The following is a 21108-nucleotide window of genomic DNA, read 5'->3' as shown; positions in this document are numbered from 1 at the left end:
ATGTGTCTAAAAATTCGATGTGACAAGAAATCTTGAAATTTTTTGGGAACTAAACAGGGCCTACGAAAAGAGGTAACTCGATACAGCTGTCCTACACTGTTAGGACACTAGCATTAGAGCTCGGACAAGCTGCCCGAGCCAAAAAAAAATCATGGGCACAAGGTTCACTATAAATTTATAAACTATTGAGGGGCTCCATGCAAATACCCCTCCATCTCTCTTTTAGCACAAAGACCCTCGAACTCGATATGATTTACGATCGAGCACCCAACCTGGGTCTCCTTCCCCTTCCCCGGGCTTGTCTCGTTAAAAATCCAGTCGAATCCAGGGAGACAAAAGACGCAGAAAATCTCCATTCCCAAACCCGGATTAGGGCTTGACCACCCCCACCGGCCACCGGAGCCCCGCAGCCCGCCTCCGGGGGGCCATCTCCGGCGACGATCCGGCGCCGCGCGGCCCTGTCGACCTAGATCTGCCGCGGACGCATGAGGGAACCCCGAATCGGCCAGATCTAGAAGCTCCCGCGCCCTCCCGGGACCCCCGGGCCTGCCACCATGCAGCCCAGCGGGGGGCCCTCCAGCAGCTCGCGGAGCTCGCCGGCGACGTCGCCGAGGCCGGAGCAGCCGCAGCCGGGGACCCCGGCGTCGGCGCAGCAGCAGTCGCAGCAGCAGCAGCAGCTAGGGTTTAGGAGCCAGGTAGGCCTTGGCGCCTTGCCTTGTCTGCCCCACCCCCGGCTCTGTGGGATTCGAATTTATTTTGGGTGGTCGTTTTTTTTTCTCGGGGGCGATGTGATTGGTGGGGAACCGTGCGCCTGCGCGCGCGCGCGCGGTTGTTGGGATTCGGGAAAAAAATCTTGCGGCCGTGGCGAAAAGGCCTCGCTCCCGTCTGTACGTGGGCTGCTGCCGCAAACGGTAGCGAGGTCTCCTCAACCTTCCCGCAGTGCAGGAGTGTCAGTGCCCGTCTGGTTGGTTGTCTTGTCTTGCCTCCATGGTGTTCTTCCGCTGGTCGGGTTCCGTTTCGATTTGGGTTTGCATGTGTTGTGTGTGTCTCCAGGTCCCCCAGCCCGTGGGGTTTCGTGTAGTCCCCGGTTTCAATTTAGAATTGCTGTCGGCTTCTGATCCCGTCTCAATACAATTTGGTTTTTTTCCAAGTGATTTGGGTAACCTCTGCTCTTTAGTGTGGTTTCATGCGAAAAATTTGTTTGCTTTTAGAAAATCCCAACCATTCAATCGGTTTTGTTTGCTTGTTGTTACAACTGGGTTTTTTTCGGTTATTGGTTTTGCGAGGTTTCAGACTTCTGAACGGGTCACCTTCTGTGGCAGGGAATGATGCATCACCATGAACAGCAGCAAGCATACCAATCCGGTGCACCACATGGCATGATGGGACCAGGCGGCGGCGGTAGCTTCCCTCAGTCCTCCAGCCCAGTGCCACCGTTCCAGGGTCAGAGGAACCTGCTGCTGTCTGGCGGACCGCAGGGCATGGTTGGAGGTCAGGTGCACAACCAGATGGCAATGCAGCAACAATACCTGAAGCTTGCCATGCAGCAGCAGCAGCAGCAGAAGGCGGCCCAGGGTATGCTTCTCCAGCAGCAGGCCAAGATGAATATGCCGGGGTCATCGTCAAGAGACCAAGATATGGTTAACAACCCTGCCAAGATGCAAGAGCTTATGGCCCTTCAGATGTTTAAGCGACAAGCTGAACATATTCAGCAGGCGGAGAAGCAGAAAGAGCAGGGACAACCAAGCAGTAATGAGCAAAGAACTGGGGATATGAGGCCTCCTATGCCTCCTCAAGGAGTACCTGGACAGCAGTTGTCGTCAGTGGGTATGATCAGGCCCATGCAGCCAATGCAAGGCCAAGTGGGCATGGCCAGTGCCGGTGGTGGCCCATTAACGCCATTGCAGTTTCAAGCCATCCAAGCCTGGGCAAAGGAGAACAACTTTGACCTGTCCAATCCTGCAAACATGAGTGCGATTTCTCAACTCCTGCCGATCTGGCAGTCCAGCAGGATGGCAGCCATGCAGAAGCAAAATGAGGCAAGTATGGCTGCGCAGCAGCAAGCAACGTCCTCGCAAATGAACAGCGATGCCCCAGGGCATGGCAACGTTGCCAGTCAGGGTGCCCCATTGAAGGCCAGGCAGCCCATTCCCCCGAGCTCAGTTTCTGGTGGAGAAGAGGCTAAGGTAGTGAATTCGAGCAACTTGCAGTTGCAACAACAGTTATCTGCTCATAACAGAGATGGCTCAAATGCTGTGAGGCCACCTATGACAGTGGGTAATGGTGCACAGACGATGCATATCCCACATAGTTCTGGGCATGTGAATAAGGTTCCTGAACAATCCAATCCAAAAAATGTCCTTGCAAATTCAGAAGCGGTGCAGATGCAGCATGCAAGGCAGATGCAGCAGCTTAACCAAGCTGCTGCCCCCACAGCAATCCCTGGTGAAACAGGAGGGTCACAGGCCCCAATTCCAAGTGCCCGTCCGCAAACGGGACAAACGGGTTTCACAAAAAATCAACTTCATGTACTCAAAGCTCAGATATTAGCATTTCGGCGTTTAAAGGTACAATAAAGACAGACCTTAAAAGTCTATTTTGTTTATGTTTATGAGATCCAGCCCGTAATTTTAAGATGTGGTTCAGCTGATCAATCTAATATCATTGTGGTTTTCTTTTTTGCTCCTTTGATTGTCCCTCAATATCAGCGTGGTGATCGTACACTTCCACCAGAAGTTCTTGAATTAATTGTGACTGGACGGCCTCCTGATTCACAAGGGCAGCAGATTTCTGGACCTCAGGCAACGCCTAACCGTGAAAGGCCTGGTGTAAGCAGTGCAGATGAACATGGAAGGCAAATGGAGACTGGTGATAAAGCTCCTGAAAAACAGGCATTGTTGAAGGGACCCTCTTTACCAAAGGTTGAAGTTTCTGCTTCAGAAGACAAAGCTAGTCCTGCTAGTGGTCCTTGTCCCATGCAAGTGATGAAAGCTTCTCCGAAAGAGTCTCTTAAAATTGGACCAGTTTCAGTACCAGAGCATAGTAACAATACTGTGATTAAATCTGAGCAGGATCTAGAACGGGGTATCCAGAGAACACCTGGGAGAAGTGATTACAATGCTGAGAGGGGTAAATCTTTACCAGCAGAAAGTGGTTCAGTAGATGCTGAGCAGACAAAAAGGGCTGCCTCGACAAGCAGTGCCCCAGTTCCAAGAGATGTTCCCCGAAAATACCATGGTCCTCTATTCGATTTCCCGTCCTTCACTAGGAGGCACGATTCCTTGGGACCTGCAAATTACAACAGTAATCTGTCACTAGGTTATGATGTGAAAGATTTATTAGCTCAGGAAGGAATGATTGTTCTTGGCAAGAAACGTGAGGATAACTTAAAAAAGATAAGTGGTTTGCTTGCTATTAATCTAGAGAGGAAAAGAATCCGACCTGATCTTGTCTTGAGGCTACAGATTGAAGAAAAGAAGCTCAAACTCCTAGAACATCAGGCTCGGCTTCGGGATGAAGTTGAGCATGAGCAACAAGAAATAATGGCAATGCCAGATAGGATATACAGAAAGTTTGTCAGACAATGTGAACGTCAACGTGTTGAGCTTGCAAGACAAGTTCAGCAGATGCAGAAAGCCTCGAGAGAGAAGCAGTTGAAATCCATTTTCCATTGGCGCAAGAAGCTTTTGGAGGCACATTGGGCCATTCGTGATGCTCGAATAACTCGTAACCGAGGGGTGGCCAAGTACCATGAAAGGATGTTGCGAGAATTCTCAAAGAGGAAAGATGATGATAGGAACAAAAGAATGGAGGCATTGAAAAACAATGATGTGGAAAGATACCGTCAAATTTTGTTGGAACAGCAAACTAGCGTTCCAGGTGATGCAGCTCAAAGATACAATGTTCTATCATCTTTCCTCACTCAGACTGAAGAGTACCTTTCTAAGCTTGGAGGAAAAATAACTGCTGCCAAGAGTCAGCAACAAGTAGAAGAAGCAGCAAATGCTGCAGCTGCAGCTGCACGGGCACAGGTATTTGACAGTCTTCGCTTTGGACTAGTGAAACAGCTTTGCCCCCTGCTCCCTCCTCTTTTTGTTTCTTATCGCTGCATAGCAAAGCTTCCTGTAGATGTTATCTCAAGCATTGCCTCGCTGCTGCATGTAACCAGGTTCCTTGTTGCTAGTCCTATACATGAACATGCTTCTTGTTTTACAGGGTCTATCTGAGGAAGAAGTGAAGGCTGCTGCACAATATGCTGGTCAGGAGGTTATGATAAGGAACACATTCTCTGAGATGAATGCACCAAGGGATAATACGTCAGTTAACAAGTAAGAAATTGACAAAGTTGAAAATGTACTTATGTACTTGTATCAGATTTTTTTTCCAAGTTGCTATTTCTTTACTTCATAATTTAGATATGCACCTGGAGTAAACTTATGTTGCATTTTTGGTGCCTCAATTTTTTCCCATTTGACATTTGACTATTTGAGGTAGGGTTTGTCAGATTAGCTTCAAAACAACACTCTTAATAAGTTTTTTTTACTTCTTTCATATTTTTAGGTACTACACTTTAGCTCATGCTATCAGTGAAAGAGTTACCAAGCAACCATCACTGTTGCGAGCAGGAACTTTAAGGGACTACCAACTGGTAGGATGTCTACTTTTAACTGAAGTAATATTCATTTTCATTGTAGTTATGTCCTATCACAGGAGATTTAAAATTCATTTTTTTGGTTATCTAGGTGGGCCTACAGTGGATGCTTTCTTTGTATAATAATAAGTTGAACGGTATTTTGGCTGATGAGATGGGTCTCGGCAAGACTGTGCAGGTGTGTAGCATCCCTTTCTTATTCTGGTTTGCTTGCTTTACGCCTGTTATATCACGACATTTTTTTCTTATCATCAATGCTCCCTCTTTTCATTCAATCCAATGCTGCTAGTTTATCTGTATGGCTGCGCTATTTGTTATCACAGGTTATGGCATTGATTGCATACCTGATGGAGTTTAAAGGGAATTATGGCCCACATCTCATAATAGTGCCAAATGCTGTCTTGGTCAATTGGAAGGTACGTCTTCCATGTCATTTCATGCTTTGAGCTATTTTTTTACTTTCCATTTCTAGATACTGTATTTGTTGTAGAAACTTAAAGTTTATTGTGATATCTGTTCTTGGTTCAGAGTGAACTGCTAAATTGGTTGCCATCAGCATCTTGCATATTTTATGTTGGTGCAAAGGACCAAAGGCAGAAGCTGTTCTCTCAAGTAAGCTGCCTTTTTCTTCTGGTAGCTTTTCATATGCCAAGCCTGTACTTACATTTATTTTAGCAAAAAAAATTCTGATACATTTCTTGTTATGAACAAACACAATCAATCCCAATGACTTGCCCTGCCATCTCTTAGTTTGAAAACTTTCTAGAAGGGGATGGGCTATAATCATGCACTGTTTGATTTTGAAGGAACCACCTGCTAAATTAGTATCATCACCCCTATTTTGCATACCATTTATTGGATCTGTTTTCATGTCAACTGTATCTGTCCTAAATATATAAGAACACATCAGCAAACATGCTTTGAACTATTTGAGTAAGTTAAATTGTGCTGTACACGATTCCATTTTAGTTTTCTAGATTGGTCTATATCGATCCCTGTACAGGTGCATTTTTGTGCAGTATAGGTGTACCATCTTCTTGATTGAATGGCTGCTCTTATCAGTTGATCCATGTGTTATTTCTTGACTGAAAGTAATGCTTGCCACATTCTGTTACTTTGCATTGATAAGCTATCTTATAGCAAATACATGCGTATTTTCTTGTATTTAGCTCTTGTAGAAATTTTGCTTCTAATTTTTAACTGGTCTTGCAGGAGGTTATGGCCATGAAATTTAATGTTCTTGTAACAACATATGAATTTGTTATGTTTGACCGTTCCAAGCTTTCAAGGGTTGATTGGAAGTACATTATAATTGATGAAGCACAGCGGATGAAGGACAGAGACTCAGTCTTGGCACGTGATCTTGATCGCTATCGATGCCAACGACGCCTCCTTCTCACTGGTACTCCTCTACAGGTAAACCAGATAAATGTGTATTGCTATTGTTGCCAACATAGCTTTACTAAAAAAAGAGGCTCCCTTTATTATCTACTGATGATAGGAGCCCCTTCTCTTTTTTAACAGTATAGCTATTTTATCATGTCATTAATGCACCTTTTTTGTTGTAGTTATTTGTAGTTATTTAATGCATTTGGGAATTGATTGCAGAATGATCTCAAGGAGCTCTGGTCCCTCTTGAACCTGTTGCTTCCAGAAGTATTTGACAGTAGTAAGGCATTTCAAGATTGGTTCTCTAAGCCGTTTCAGAGGGATGGTCCGACACATAGTGAAGAAGATGATTGGCTTGAGACAGAGAAGAAAGTGATAATCATTCACAGGCTGCATCAGATTTTGGAACCTTTCATGCTACGTAGGCGTGTGGAAGATGTTGAAGGCTCACTTCCACGGAAGGTGCTATCCTTTTTTCGCATGTCACACATTGGTCAATTTGTTTAAGTTTGCAACATTATTAATCTGGCATGTTGTTGCAGGATTCTATTGTTTTGAGGTGTAGAATGTCTGCCATTCAAGGAGCTATATATGATTGGATCAAATCTACTGGTACTATTAGAGTTGATCCTGAAGATGAGAAAAAACGTGCACAAAGAAATCCAATGTACCAGTCCAAGACATACAAGAATCTCAACAACAAGTGCATGGAGCTAAGAAAAGTTTGTAATCATCCTCTTCTGTCATATCCATTCTTGAGTCACGGAAAAGATTTTATGATCAGATCTTGCGGGAAGTTGTGGAATCTTGATAGAATTTTAATTAAGCTTCATAGGGCAGGCCATCGTGTTCTCCTTTTTAGCACAATGACGAAACTTCTTGACATCATGGAAGACTATTTGCAATGGAGGCGACTTGTTTACAGGCGAATTGATGGAACAACAAGCTTGGAAGATCGAGAGTCGGCGATTGTTGACTTCAACAGGCCTAACTCTGATTGTTTTATATTCTTGCTTAGTATTCGTGCTGCTGGTAGGGGTCTGAATCTTCAGAGTGCAGACACTGTTGTAATATATGACCCTGATCCAAATCCACAAAACGAAGAGCAAGCAGTTGCTAGGGCCCATCGTATAGGGCAGACTAGGGAGGTGAAGGTTATTTACATGGAGGCTGTTGTTGATAACATATCTAGTTATCACAAAGAGGATGAGTTGAGAAATGGAGGGAGTGGAGATTTGGAGGATGATCTTGCTGGGAAAGACAGGTACATGGGATCAATTGAGAGTCTCATCCGCAACAATATCCAACAATACAAAATTGATATGGCAGATGAGGTCATTAATGCTGGTCGTTTTGATCAAAGAACAACCCATGAGGAAAGGCGGATGACTTTAGAGACACTCCTGCATGATGAAGAGAGATATCAAGAAACTGTTCATGACGTGCCTTCATTACAGGAAGTGAACCGAATGATTGCTAGGACTGAACGTGAAGTTGAACTTTTTGATCAGATGGATGAAGACTTTGATTGGACAGGGGATATGGTGAAACATCATCAGGTTCCAAAGTGGCTTCGTGTTAGCTCTACTGAAGTAGATGCTGTTGTGGCAAGTCTATCCAAAAAGCCGTCTAGAAATATGTCGTCTGGTGGCATTGCTTTAGACACTAATGATACACCTGAGAAGAGAAGGGGGCGGCCAAAGGGTACTGGCAAGTATTCCATCTACAGGGAGATCGATGATGAAGATCTTGAAGAATCTGATGAAGATTCTGAAGAGAGGAATACCACCACACCCCTGCCTGATGAAGGGGAAATGGGGGAATTTGAAGATGAAGAGGACAATGATGATTCAGTACCTGATAACAAGGATGAATCAGAGGAAGAAGAGCCTATCCATGATGGCAGGTACAATTTTACCGATGGATTAGGTAGCAGAAAATCTAACAGGATGGAAGACGCTGGTTCCACAGGTTCTTCTTCTGGAAGCAGGAGATTACCACCACCTGCACCTTCCTCATCTTCGAAAAAATTGCGGTCCCTATCTGCTCTGGATGCCCGCCCTGGTTCTTTGTCAAGGAGAACTGTATGTGTTGGCATATTGTTGTTATGTCCTTTTTGTTTCTGCTTGAATTTATATGTTAACTAGCTCATCATACTTTTAACTGGTGATTTGCAGCCTGATGACCTAGAGGAAGGTGAGATTGCACTGTCAGGTGACTCACATATGGACCTCCAGCAGTCAGGGAGCTGGAATCATGAACGTGATGACGGTGAGGATGAGCAGGTGCTACAACCAAAAATTAAACGCAAAAGGAGTATTCGTGTTCGTCCAAGACCTAATGCAGAAAAGCAGGAAGATAGATCTGGCGGAGATGGGGTCTTCCCCCAGCGTGGTACTCATCTTGCATTTCAAGGAGATTGTGATTATAATTCACAGTTTAAGTCTGACCTAGGTGCCCGTCCTTTTGCTGATCCAGCTGCCAGGCAGCAAGATGCAGTTCATCCTATAGTCAAACAGAAGCGCAACATGCCGTCTAAGAAGGTTTCGCCTGCTTCTAGGACAGGGAAATTGACTTACTTGTCTGGATCTGGTGAAGGATCTGCTGAACGCTCCAAGGAAAATTGGAGCAGTAAGGCCATTGACTCTGCTTCCCCAGAGTACCGTGGCACAAAGATGTCTGACAGTATGCAAAGAAAGGTATGCACACGAACTTACGCTCTTTGTGCAGTACTGCATTTGTTGGTGATTTGTTCTATTGAATGTTCTTCAAATTGAGCGGGGTTTTCTGGAGGAATTATCTGTACAATTTTGTCGACTTTTCGTACCTCGGGGGTGGGGGGGGGGTTGCAGCAGAATGAGGACTGCCCTCTTCCGTACGAATGGGAAAGGCTTTATCACGAAAATACCATTTTTGCAAAATATAATTTTAGTTTTGACAAGTTATGCTTAATGTGCTGCATATTTTGACAACTGGGTCTATGTAAATGGAATTTAAGATTTAGCGTTATTTTGTGGCTCGTTCTGTTTCGTGGCATGCCATATACTCCCTCCGATCCAAGAAGAATGTTCTTTTAGAAAATTTCAGACACATTACTCATCCTAGGAAATGGCCTTGTTGCCCCTAATTACTATAGCAATTGTGATTGAAAACGGTGTTGTTTATTTGGTTTTCTAGATCCTCAATAAATGTTTATGCATTAGAACTAGAAAAGTAGAATCTACAAAACATTTGATTGGCTCTATTCGCTTTTGTATACAATTTTTTCTTGGTACTCGACAAGTTGACATTACTTTAATTAGATGGATCTTACTACAAGTTAAACAAACAGTCTTTTGTGGGACAAATTTTAAATGCTAAAACAAGAGTCTTTTTGGGACGGGGAGGGAGTAGTATGTACCAATATTATCTTGGCAGGGATTCTTTTGTTCCTTTGGCTTGTCATTGGCTCGTTATGTTTTACCATTTTGTTATATATACTATCCCATATGGCTGAGCTGAAGCTGTTCTCAATCTGAATACCTGCAGTGCAAGAATGTGATAAGCAAGCTATGGAGGAGGATTGACAAAGAGGGTCATCAAATCATACCTAATATATCTTCTTGGTGGCGGAGGAATGAAAATTCCTCATTCAGAGGTCCAGCTGGTAGCACCCTTGACCTACAGAAAATTGAACAGCGAGTTGATGGATTCGAGTATAGAGCTGTAACTGAGTTCATAGCGGACATGCAGCAGATGTTGAAGAGTGTGGTTCAGCATTTCAGCTATAGGCAGGAGGTAGTCCTATTGTCTTGCATCAAACATTGGTTATATTTGCCATCTATGCTTCTACCAGTTCTGAACTTGTGGTTGGTGTTGTAGCCTAATAGAATATTAATTTATTCCAATTAAAAATGCAGGTCCGAATAGAAGCTGAGACCCTCCATAACTTATTTTTCAACATAATGAAGATTGCCTTCCCAGACTCAGACTTCAGCGAAGCTAAGAATGCGATGTCATTTTCGAATCCTGGAGGAGCTGCAAGTGGCGCTGCTGGGCAGTCGACAAAGCAAGCCGCTTTGGGCCATAAGCGCCGTGCTAGCACCAGTGAAGCAGAGCAGCATGGTTCGGGACATAGCAGACATAATCAGCCTAGCGAGGTTCCTAGCCGGCCTCACAGTTCCAGATCTGAGAGGGATTCGAGGCATTCTGGATCTGGCAGCAGGGATCAACTCCCGGATGGTGCTGGGTTATTGCACCCAAGCGATATGTTCATTGTTAAGAAGAAAAGACAAGAACGGCCAAGGAACAGCATTGGTTCTCCATCTAGCTCAGGCCGAGCTGGACCACTCTCGCCAACCAACGCTGGGCGGCTGGGTCCGGTGCCCTCACCCAGAGGTGCCAGGATGCCATTCCAAAGGGATGCGCATACGGCCCAGCAGTCGATGCATTCTACAGTTTGGGGTGCGCATTCAGATCATGGGGGGAGTTCCTCGGCACCCGGCATTGGGGACATCCAGTGGGCCAAGCCAGCCAAGCGACAGAGGACTGACACCGGCAAGAGGCGGCCGAGCCATTTGTGAGGATTCTTTGCATCGCGGTATACATTCTCTGGCATCCTTGATTGGTCTAACCTGTGACTGTGAAGCATGGACTCCAGTGGTCGGGGGCTCGTTCGCGTCATTTCGGCACCCTGTCGAGTCCATCCTTTGCATATATGACCGCCATGCTGGCCTTTTGTTGCAGTGGGCATCAGGAATTTTTTTCCTTTGTATGTTAGGTTGACTCATCATTCTGTAAAGGGGAATTCTTATGGTGGTGTGGTGCAGCTAGAAAATGCATTCACGTAGCATTGAAGATAAGAGGATCAGCCGGCCTTGATAATAAATTAGGTGTTTATTCCCATGTTTTATGGCTCTAGTACCCGAGTGAATTCTGCGAATTTGGTATCATCGCGTTGGGGGCAAAAGCTTGTTGCCCTCTGGATCGGACGTGCAAGCTAGAATCATTAATTCCATCCTCGTGCAGGTCGTGAACCACGGCGTGGCTGAGGATCGGAGGTGGTCCGTGCATTCAGGGACGCCGGCCGGAGGAGAAGCTCCCCTACTGCTCCGACGACCGGAGCAAGCCGTTCCGGGTTGGCCTCCAGCTCCACCTACGACGACAGGCGCAAGACCCGGTACTGGTAAGTTGTCACCCCACTGGCCCGGCAAGGCCGGAGAGGTTCAGGTGCAGCAGCTGGCGGGGACGCTCTTCCGGTTGATCGCCGGGGGGGCTGCCTGGGGCTCGACGGTGACTTCTTCGCGGGCGCGCTGAGCGGGGCGACACGCAGATGAACGTGAACTGGCACCCGCCGTGCCCGGACCGGAGCCTAACGCTGGGCGGGCTGCAGGCCAGGCACCAGGGCCGGTGGATCGCCGTGGAGCCTATCCCCAACGCTTTCGTCATCAACTTGGGCCATCAGATGGAGGTCGCTTAAGCTTTGCATTGCTTGCGTTGGTTTAATTTGGTTGGTCCGAGAGAAAAACAAACAAATAAAAATCTACAATTGTAGTCATCATTGGAGTTACTAGGTAGCTAGTGTTGTTGCATTGCAGATCGTGACCAACGGGCTGCTCAAGAGCGTGGAGCACCGGCCCGGGCCGTGACCAAAAGGGGGAGATGAGAGGAACCACCACCAGCATCAAAACTAAACGCTCCAAACTAGACATAAGAATATGGAGAAGAACAAAGGATCTCAGCAACCGCACTATTTCTTATGTTTTTACATATGACCAACTTGTTTTGTTTTTGTGCACTTTTCTTGAACGATTTTGGAGGGGGACGAAATAAAACACCCCTGCTTCTCAACAACAGAAAGTTTAGCGTTAACTCTCTGGTTTGAAGAAGTGCATTTAATTTGTTTCCTAGGACCAACAGAACTTAATTTTAGGTACTAGCCTATCAACTCGTGCTCCAGCACGGGCTAATTAAAATTAGTATAAAATAAGGCTTATAACTAATAATTATAATTATCTATCTCATGTCTTCTTTCATCAATTAAATATTTCAACACATACTCAAAATATTTTTTTTAATTATTTAGTTGCAATAGATTTCATTTTGTATCACAACTCCATGTGTGTTTGATATGTATTTTATTGAACCATTTATTTGTGAATTGGTATTCGTATCTCTTTCGTTGTATATGAATACATGATGACAAATATCATGGTAGCATTTTTATATAAATAATAACTTAAATAATATATTAATAATGATAGAAATAGTAATTTAGAATTTTTATATTGGTTTTGTTATAATTATAATTTAGATTAGGATTTAAGGGTTACTTTAATAACTTTTAGTAATGACATAATTAGATAATTTTATATGAAAAAATTGCATTATTTTTATTATGATATAGGTGGGTGATTTACACGAAAGATAACATATCCAACGACTATTATGATTGGAGTTAACAGATGGATGGCGGGATATTTCTGATTTTTGTGAGAATTTTTAGAATTTCTCTATTTTTTTGAGTGTCCATCTAGGATCCTAAGTGGCTTCACATGGAGGCTTAAAAAGAGTCTCCAATTAGTATTATTAAGATAAGATAGTAAACCATACTTGCTGTGACACACCGTACCCTTATCGTGCATCACTAGAACTAGCTTAGCTTAGCTGAGAAACGAACAGCGAATAAAGGCCACGCTGCCACCCCTCTGTCTGCCTCTACTGAAAAGCCAAAGGCCAACTGTTACCTAACGGTAGTGATGATAACCTACGATTACTTATTACTTCTTAATACAACAAACCAATTTGCGGAGTGTGCTAATTTGGGTCTAGGTTGGTAGAGTAGCTATAGGGTACCGTGGAGCATCAAGCCCACACTTGAACTTGAGTCCCTTCTTTTTTTTAAAAAAAACAAAAACTTGAACTTCAGTGATTGGCACCCCACCCAAAAAAAAAACTAAAATTGATCTCGCAGAAACTAATTAACTTCCTATCACCGTTGATTGTCGACGATTCCGAGTTAATTAATTATATGTATGGATGCAGCCGAATTATTCCCTATGCGTGTTGGCAATGTGAACGTCTAACTGCACACGGAGGCAAAATTGTATAAGAAAAAAAAGATACATATACCTGTAAAATAATTATTGAGTTTCCAAAACTTCTATAAACAGCAAATGAAAAACATGCATACTAGATGGATCTTTTAATATATTGCTCGAGTCAAATGCTATTGAAAGCAACAGCTAGCAACATGCCAACTTGTTAATTCGTGGAGGATCCAAAAATCTAGCAGAAGCACCATAGCTAGCTTAAGCTTATCTTATAAATTGCGACCGACAACCCTGATAAGTTCAAACGGTCTCATACTACTCACACATTTCTATCCCACTGCCTGTCCAGCTATATATACTTTTGCACAAGCTACATAAAAGAAATATACAATTATTATTTTCCATTTCATTTGATTGTAAAAAGACACCCCCTTTTTTTTTTGCAAGAATCATGTTAGCGTCATGCGCAGTGGCACCATGGCGCGCCACCGGGTTAGGGGTTATTGCACAAGTTATTAGCTGTAAACAAAGAGGCAACTAGTTAGGTTATCTTCATTGACTGGCCACATGAGGAGGAGGGGTCATTTCTCTGGATTAGTTAGTTTCCCATTTGACTATATATACTTTGCATTGGTCTCTGAATTAAATTAGGGCATGTTTGGCAGGGCTCCGGCTCTTCCAAAAACAGCTCCGGCTCCGGCTCCTCAGATGGAGCGGCTTCTCTGGTGGAGTTGGAGCCGTTTTAGAAAATGTTTGGCAAAACAGCTTCACTTGTTAGATTGATGTGTAAGCCGCGTGAAGCCACGATTTCATGGCTTCACCTTGCTTGTGTAAGCCGCCGATGGCTTCAGGACCGGCTTTACATGTGAAGCCGGTTACAAAACAAACGTTTGGGAGGGCTTCACCTAGAGCCGCTCGTGAAGCCGCTCCAGAAGCCCTCCCAAACGGGGCCTTAATATGTGTATGCACAGCAGATGCATGCGCTGATGATTCACGGACCGCAAGAGACCACACGGTCGAGCTGCTAGCTGCTGAGATTATTATTGGCCCTACAAATTAATTAAATGTCAATCAATCCAAATGCTTCTACCTTCACGGTGTTCTGACTCTCACGATTATTCACAAGCACACAAGTTGCCATGCAAGTTGTTGTTGTTGTCCCTCTCGATTATTCACAGGCAGAGAATGAACACGCAAGCTAAGCTAACAAGCTGCTCTCGATCTCTGTTAGTTAGGGTCGTCGTTGTTGGCATATATGTATATATGAATAAATGAAATGTGTTTTGCAAAATTTGGGAATATAATGCTCAAGTCGTCGACGGATCGGACCGGAGATCCACCAATGAAAAGCGTGCATGCGTCAGCTGATGATGATGTGAATGTTGTTCGTCTCTAGCCGTTCGATCGCTGCAAAACATGAAGTATAACTAGGTACGTTCGTTGTTATTATCTCGATCGGTCGAACGAGACAATTAAGTCGGCCCCGTACGTGTAAACCAATAAGTAAACGGATCGGCGGAGGAGCGCGTCAGCCTTGAGCTCCATCTTCCTTTCCCTCGCAAGCAAGCTACTAGCCTTAATTGTGTTGAAGTATTAGGCAACTGCATGATTATATTTCAAAATAAATAAATCATGAACATAATAAGATCTAGCATGAACAATTCTATCATACTAACAAGATACATCATAACCATGATCTCATAAAACATAATTAATAGCTGGGTTAAGAAACTGTGGACGTACCGAGCAGGTGCCGGCAGGAAGACAAATGGCATTGCGACAGGATAAAGACAGTCCTACGGATGGAGTGCAGCAAACGGTGTTGCAGACGATGAAACGTCGCAGCAGCTGGTTTGGACGAAAACCTTTGTAACGAACATGGCACCATTTATGCCATTTCGAGTGATTTTGATGATCGTATGACAACGCAATCAATGAGACTAATGGTTTTGTTAAGTGAACATTTCTAGATCCCAAGGATGAAGTAAAAAGGGCATACAAATCAATACACGAAGAAAGAACACAAAAAAACGCTGAAATGGACGAGTTCTACTGAAATCAGTAACACCGGAAGAACCGATGCCCATAGCATCGGTGCATCCGATGGTTGTCGGAAGATCCGACGCCCAGGCATTTGTGCAGGACTGAGCGCCTCTGGAGATCAAGTGAAGAAAGAAGTGAAGCACCGGTTGAACCGACGGCTTCAAGATAGGCATCGGTGCATTCAACGTACCATGTTCCAGAGACGATGTCAAGCGAGCAGGAGCGAAGTCTTCAGCACCGGTTTAACCGACGGTGCATCGGGGCATACCATCGGAGCAATGATGTCAGCAGAAGAGGGAGGCCCAATGGCTAGTCCAGTTGCTGTATGTGACTGGTTGAACCGACGTCCTTAGCATCGGTTTAACCGATGGTTGCAGTGTGTCAGAGAGGCCAACGGTTACTTCAGAGCGCAGAGTGACCGGAAAAACCGATGCTCTATGCACCGGAAGTTCCGATGACTACGCAGAAAACTGGCCAACGACTAGTAACGGCTCTCTTGACATGGTGGCCTATATATATGTGTTTCCCCGGCCATTTGAAGCTTGCTGGAGTCCTAAGACATCTTATACACACCCAAGGTGACCGTGATTGTGTTCACGGAAGAGATTTGATTGCCGGGAAGCGATACTCTTAGTGAGTGCTTCAACAACGTGGACGTAGGGGCGCCTTTGTGGCAAACCGAACCACGGGATAAATCCTCGTGTCGAGAGTTCGCTTTCTCTCATCCCTCCCTTTAAGCTTCCGCATTTCATATTACAACTTGTGTGTCTTTAATTTCTTAGTGTAGTATCTTGATAGGATTGGCTATAGGTTGCAAAACTCTTTTGGGATGAGGGTTTCACACTAAGGTAAACCGTAGTTGCACATCTAGATAGCTTGTTATAGTTTAAGTTTTGTGCAAACTAGTTGGAGTCATAGGTTAAGATTTTAGTAGTGCCTAATTCACCCCCTCCCCCTCTTAGTCTAGAGCACCCGATCACTTTCAACCTTATTCATCCAAATTGTTTATCTCAAGCCTATACATATCAATGAGATGAAGAAATTAAGCAACAACCCTAGCTCCTTCAGATATATTTAGGACTGAAAATTGTTAATTACATATATATATCATGTATAGTTCATTTTACTAGCTAGCATGCATGATTGTATGGCAGCTGGAGCTAGCACCACAGGAGCCTCCGACTACTAGTATAATTATTAATTAATCTCTTGATCATTCATACAGATTATCAGGATAAATTTTAACACAAGATAAGTGGCTGATCGATTCACCTAATAAGCCGAACCTTCACAAACAGAAATATCTCAACACAGCTTGGATGTATATTGTCAAACAACAAAAAAAAGCTTGTGAGCTTACGTACAGTTGCTGCTGCTGCACGCAGTATGAATGAAACTAGGGCAAGTTTCAGTCGCCGTCGCGTCGACCAGAAAAAGAAATAAGGGGTTGCGCGCGGCAGCAGCCAGTAGGTGTGTCCATTTTTTTTTTCCTGCAGCAGCTGCCAGCAAGCTAAGAATCGATTTTCTCCTTAAAAAAGAGAAGAAGACGAAGCTAAGAATCGATTCTGGACAGGCAGCCGGTTGGCCGCCAGCAGCAGATTCTGATGCTTGGCCGATCCCAGGGGATGAGGCCAGGGCCACATTCCAGTTCCGGTGATGCGGCGCCGAGGAATCCAGTTTCCAAGCATTCTTTTTGCCTCCCCTGTCCTCTTCCAGCGTTGAGCTCAACAGGCTCCAACCCTAGATTAATCCTGACCTGATCCCGTCAGCCTCAATAGTTCACCTTGTTAATTCTTTCATCTCGACGACTGAGCGTGTCTCAGCTCGCTGCATCCAATCTCCACGGATGCAGGCGAGTTTCCAGGCGCAAAATGTCAACTCCCCTGCTAGCTATATATACCCCATCCATGCCGGATCATCAAGCACAAGCTCCAATCGACCACCACCTGCATTTGCATAGCACTCATCAACAACAGCAAGCAAGCTCAAGAAGCTAGCTTGAAGTTGAGGAGGATCGGAGGGAGCCAATGGCGGACATGGAGCTCGGCGCGCCGGGGAGCTCGCTGCACGGCGTCACTGGGCGCGAGCCGGCGTTCGCCCTCTCAACGGAGGCACCAGCCGGCGACTCGGCAGCCAAGTTCGACCTGCCGGTGGACTCGGAGCACAAGGCCAAGACCGTCCGGCTCTTCTCCTTCGCCAACCCGCACATGCGGACCTTCCACCTCTCGTGGATCTCCTTCTTCACCTGCTTCGTCTCCACCTTTGCCGCGGCGCCGCTGGTCCCCATCATCCGCGACAACCTCAACCTCACCAAGGCCGACATCGGCAACGCCGGCGTCGCCTCCGTGTCGGGCTCCATCTTCTCCCGTCTCACCATGGGCGCCATCTGCGACCTCCTCGGCCCCCGCTACGGCTGCGCGTTCCTCATCATGCTCGCCGCGCCCACCGTGTTCTGCATGTCGCTCATCGACAGCGCCGCGGGCTACATCGTCGTCAGGTTCCTCATTGGCTTCTTGCTGGCGACGTTCGTGTCGTGCCAGTAGCCCAGTACTGGATGAGCACCATGTTCAACAGCAAGATCATCGGCACCGTCAACGGGATGGCCGCCGGCTGGGGCAACATGGGCGGCGGCGCCACGCAGCTCATCATGCCGCTCGTCTACGACGTCATCCGCAAGTGCGGCGCCACGCCCTTCACGGCGTGGCGCCTCGCCTACTTCGTGCCGGGGTCGCTGCACATCCTGAGATGGGCATCCTGGTGCTCACCCTCGGGCAGGACCTCCCCGACGGCAACCTCAGGACGCTGCAGAAGAAGGGTGACGTCAGCAAGGACAAGTTCTCCAAGGTGATGTGGTACGCGGTCACCAACTACCGGACATGGATCTTCGTCCTCCTCTACGGCTACTGCATGGGCGTCGAGCTCACCACCGACAACGTCATCGCCGAGTACATGTACGACCGCTTCGACCTCGACCTCCGCGTCGCCGGCACCATCGCCGCCTGCTTCGGCATGGCCAACATCGTGGCAAGGCCCATGGGCGGCATCCTCTCCGACATCGGCGCGCGCTACTGGGGCATGCGCGCGCGCCTCTGGAACATCTGGGTCCTCCAGACCGCCGGCGGCGCCTTCTGCCTCTGGCTCGGCCGCGCCAGCACCCTCCCCGTCTCCGTCGTCGCCATGGTGCTCTTCTCCTTCTGCGCGCAGGCGGCCTGCGGCGCCATCTTCGGCGTCATCCCGTTCGTCTCCCGGCGCTCCCTCGGCATCATCTCCGGCATGACCGGCGCCGGCGGCAACTTCGGCGCGGGGCTGACGCATCTGCTCTTCTTCACCTCGTCCAAGTACTCCACGGGCACGGGGCTCGAGTACATGGGGATCATGATCATGGCGTGCACCCTGCCCGTGGTGTTCGTGCACTTCCCGCAGTGGGGATCCATGTTCTTCCCTCCCAGCTCCGGCGCCATGGAGGAGCACTACTACGGATCGGAGTGGAGCGAGGAGGAGAAGAGCAAGGGCCTCCACAGCGCCAGCCTCAAGTTCGCAGAGAACAGCCGCTCCGAGCGCGGCAAGCGCAGCAACGCCGTCCAGGCCAAAGCAACCACGCCGCCAAACACTACGCCGGAGCACGTGTAGGCAAATACCTGGCAAGTGTTGGAGGGATGCTTATACAAAGAGTTTTTGGCATACGTGAAAGAAAGGTAAAAGTGCTGATGTAGCTCACTGATGCTTGATTGAGGATCAGTGGTTTATTTGGGAGGTGTAAGTCTGTAAGAGAGATGTACTCCTATCATGTATGCATACTAGCATTTGTGCTACTACAAAGATGGTGCATGTGAATGAACACGAACGGAATACAAAGATGAGCCACGGTAATTTTAATTTTTTTCTTCACTGAGGAAGATGTTGGTGTATAGGTTGCCTAGCTACATACAGAAGACCTTCCTTTCGTTGTGACGGTGAAGTACTGGATGAGGAGGATCTAACTACACTAAAAGCTTGAGAAGAAGTGAATATATGAAAGGAAGTTTACAAACCGAAAAGTATTGGATTTATCGCAACAAGATACTAAATCAAACAATCAAGAAAACAAATTATTTCTGTCTCAAGTCAAACAGAATTGATAGCAACATATGCCAACTTAAGCCAAGAAAAGAATGAATGACAAGTAAGTGATGAAGTCAGTGCACTTATCTTTTTTTTTTATAACTTGTGCCACCCACGTATATAGCTATACATTAGTATATAAATTGTTTTCTGACAACCCCAATAAATTTAAATGGTAATCTATTACCATTGGTTCCACCTTCTGTTTCCCATCATAATCAGAAGGCCATAGGTTTCACGGCCTGTTAGATGATTTGTATTGCATATAAGATTGAGGTATACCTAGTTTAGGCTTGAGGTGGTTCTGCACTTCTGCCAATCTATGTACCCTCGCCTACACCAGAGGTGGGATTACTATTCAGTTACAAGATAGAGTCCTAGTAGGATTACAGAGTAATTCTAACAGGAGTTCATCTTCTTCCTTCCTTGCATGTGCTGGGGATCTTATCTCCGACACTTTATATTTAGGATTAAATAAAAAAATTTATTGCAAAAAAATTTTTGTTAGGTGTGTCTAGGTGGGATTTAACTTGATATGTGGGGAACTTTTTAGGGTATTGAGAAATTGAACACCAAGAAAAAAATTTGAAAAAGTGAGATGATGTACACAAAATAGTATATTTTTCTGCAATCATACATAATTCAATAATTATAAAACTGAAGACACCGGAGTTTTTAATTTATTAGTCCATGGAACCCAATATGTGCAAAATGCACCCCTAGCACTTGATGAACAAAAGGTACTTGGTACCCCATTCCTGGAATGATAAGCACCTTGTTGACAACTTTTGTTTTGTACTTATGCTGAAATATTTATTTATACTTGCCATTTGAATGTATTTTCTTTTATATGTGAAATCTATCATTTATCACATTGTGATTCACTACAAGATATTCAATGCTTCCATGCATTACTAGCAAACATGCTGTCAGTCCACCTCACTAGTACCGGATCATCTTCCTACCGATACTTTTGAGGTGGTTGGAAAGGTCCAGGGACCTTCATTACCAGGTGATACTAAATACTAGACATTTACCAGGTGGTGTTACCATGTGGTACTAAAGGTTTCACCAACATTAGTATCGGGTGGTGACACCACCCGGTACCAATGTCTAGCCTTCAATACCAGTTGGTGTCAACCTGCTGGTACTAAAGGGTCATTGATGGTTTACTTCAAAAGGGAATCATCTTTCTTCCTATCACAAGTGTTATGTAGGTGAGATGGTAAGGAGGTACTGCGCGAGGCATGAGGTCATTTCAAGTTAGTTATTGACAATTATGTCGATGATAAACTATCGAGAAATGGCTGGCCAATTTGAAAGCAAGCGTTGAGAATTGTTGTTAATCTTGTAGTGCATGTGGATGCTAATGAAATAGCAAGTAAATTGAATTGTGGTACACAATTTTTTTATTGAAGAGGATGTTGGTGTATATTGTGAAAACACAAAATTGACACGTATTTTGCTTGTGGTGGGTATGGACTGATTGACAAAAGGTAATATGGAGAAAATAAGTATATAAACTTAGAAGTATTAGATTAATCAGAGCACATGCTTTAGTTCTTTGGGTCATCAAGTATGCAACCAATGCACTTGACCCTTCTCCATAAATATGCACATAACCATATTTTGGCAACCCTGATAAGTTTGAAGGGTCAGATACTACCACTACTCTTATCTTATTTTTATTTAGCATTAAGTCAAAATTTTCTTGCAGAAACTAAATAAAAGAGAGGAAAAAAATTAAATAATAACAAAAGTTAGTTCTTGTAACTAGGATTTGACGTTATATTGAGGGTCTATGTGCGCAACCTAAAACATTTGCTTTAATTTTCTAACTTGAGGAAGAATAATATTACTTAGGCTGCAATATTGCTTGTTTTGATTAACCTA

The 21108-nt window shown here is 45.2% G+C and overlaps 1 protein-coding gene and 1 pseudogene across 3 annotated transcripts; both read left to right on the top strand.

Annotated features, from left to right (window-relative positions):
• The first annotated feature begins 242 nt into the window (after positions 1 to 242).
• On the top strand, positions 243 to 10931 carry LOC120654407 (ATP-dependent helicase BRM-like). Of its 3 annotated transcripts, XM_039931931.1 has the most exons (15): positions 243 to 695; positions 1323 to 2567; positions 2709 to 4031; positions 4216 to 4328; positions 4561 to 4648; positions 4743 to 4829; positions 4975 to 5067; positions 5180 to 5263; positions 5864 to 6067; positions 6260 to 6502; positions 6583 to 8124; positions 8218 to 8434; positions 8519 to 8739; positions 9569 to 9817; positions 9940 to 10931. In XM_039931931.1, the coding sequence occupies exons 1-15, from the start codon at positions 555 to 557 to the stop codon at positions 10600 to 10602; spliced, it is 6513 nt and encodes a 2170-aa protein (XP_039787865.1). In that variant the 5' UTR covers positions 243 to 554; the 3' UTR covers positions 10603 to 10931. The 3 variants fall into 3 exon arrangements, with proteins under 3 accessions (XP_039787865.1, XP_039787864.1, XP_039787866.1); XM_039931930.1 differs by having other exon boundaries at positions 8218 to 8739; XM_039931932.1 differs by lacking the exon at positions 243 to 695 and adding an exon at positions 907 to 964 and having other exon boundaries at positions 8218 to 8739.
• A 6003-nt stretch (positions 10932 to 16934) lies between these two features.
• LOC120654408 lies at positions 16935 to 18969 on the top strand (annotated as a pseudogene).
• Positions 18970 to 21108: the final 2139 nt, after the last annotated feature.

The sequence above is a fragment of the Panicum virgatum genome, chromosome 1N (genome assembly GCF_016808335.1).
Source record: "Panicum virgatum strain AP13 chromosome 1N, P.virgatum_v5, whole genome shotgun sequence".
Taxonomy (NCBI): Eukaryota; Viridiplantae; Streptophyta; class Magnoliopsida; order Poales; family Poaceae; genus Panicum; species Panicum virgatum.
This window is presented reverse-complemented; position numbering and strand designations above follow the sequence as displayed.

Bases quoted from the DNA above. Each gene is read 5' to 3' on its own strand.
- LOC120654407 (XM_039931930.1), top strand. From the start codon at position 555: ATGCAGCCCAGCGGGGGGCCCTCCAGCAGCTCGCGGAGCTCGCCGGCG. The intron at 5,068-5,179 runs GTACGTCTTCCA...TTCTTGGTTCAG, and splicing joins CTGTCTTGGTCAATTGGAAG to AGTGAACTGCTAAATTGGTT. The intron at 6,503-6,582 runs GTGCTATCCTTT...ATGTTGTTGCAG, and splicing joins AAGGCTCACTTCCACGGAAG to GATTCTATTGTTTTGAGGTG.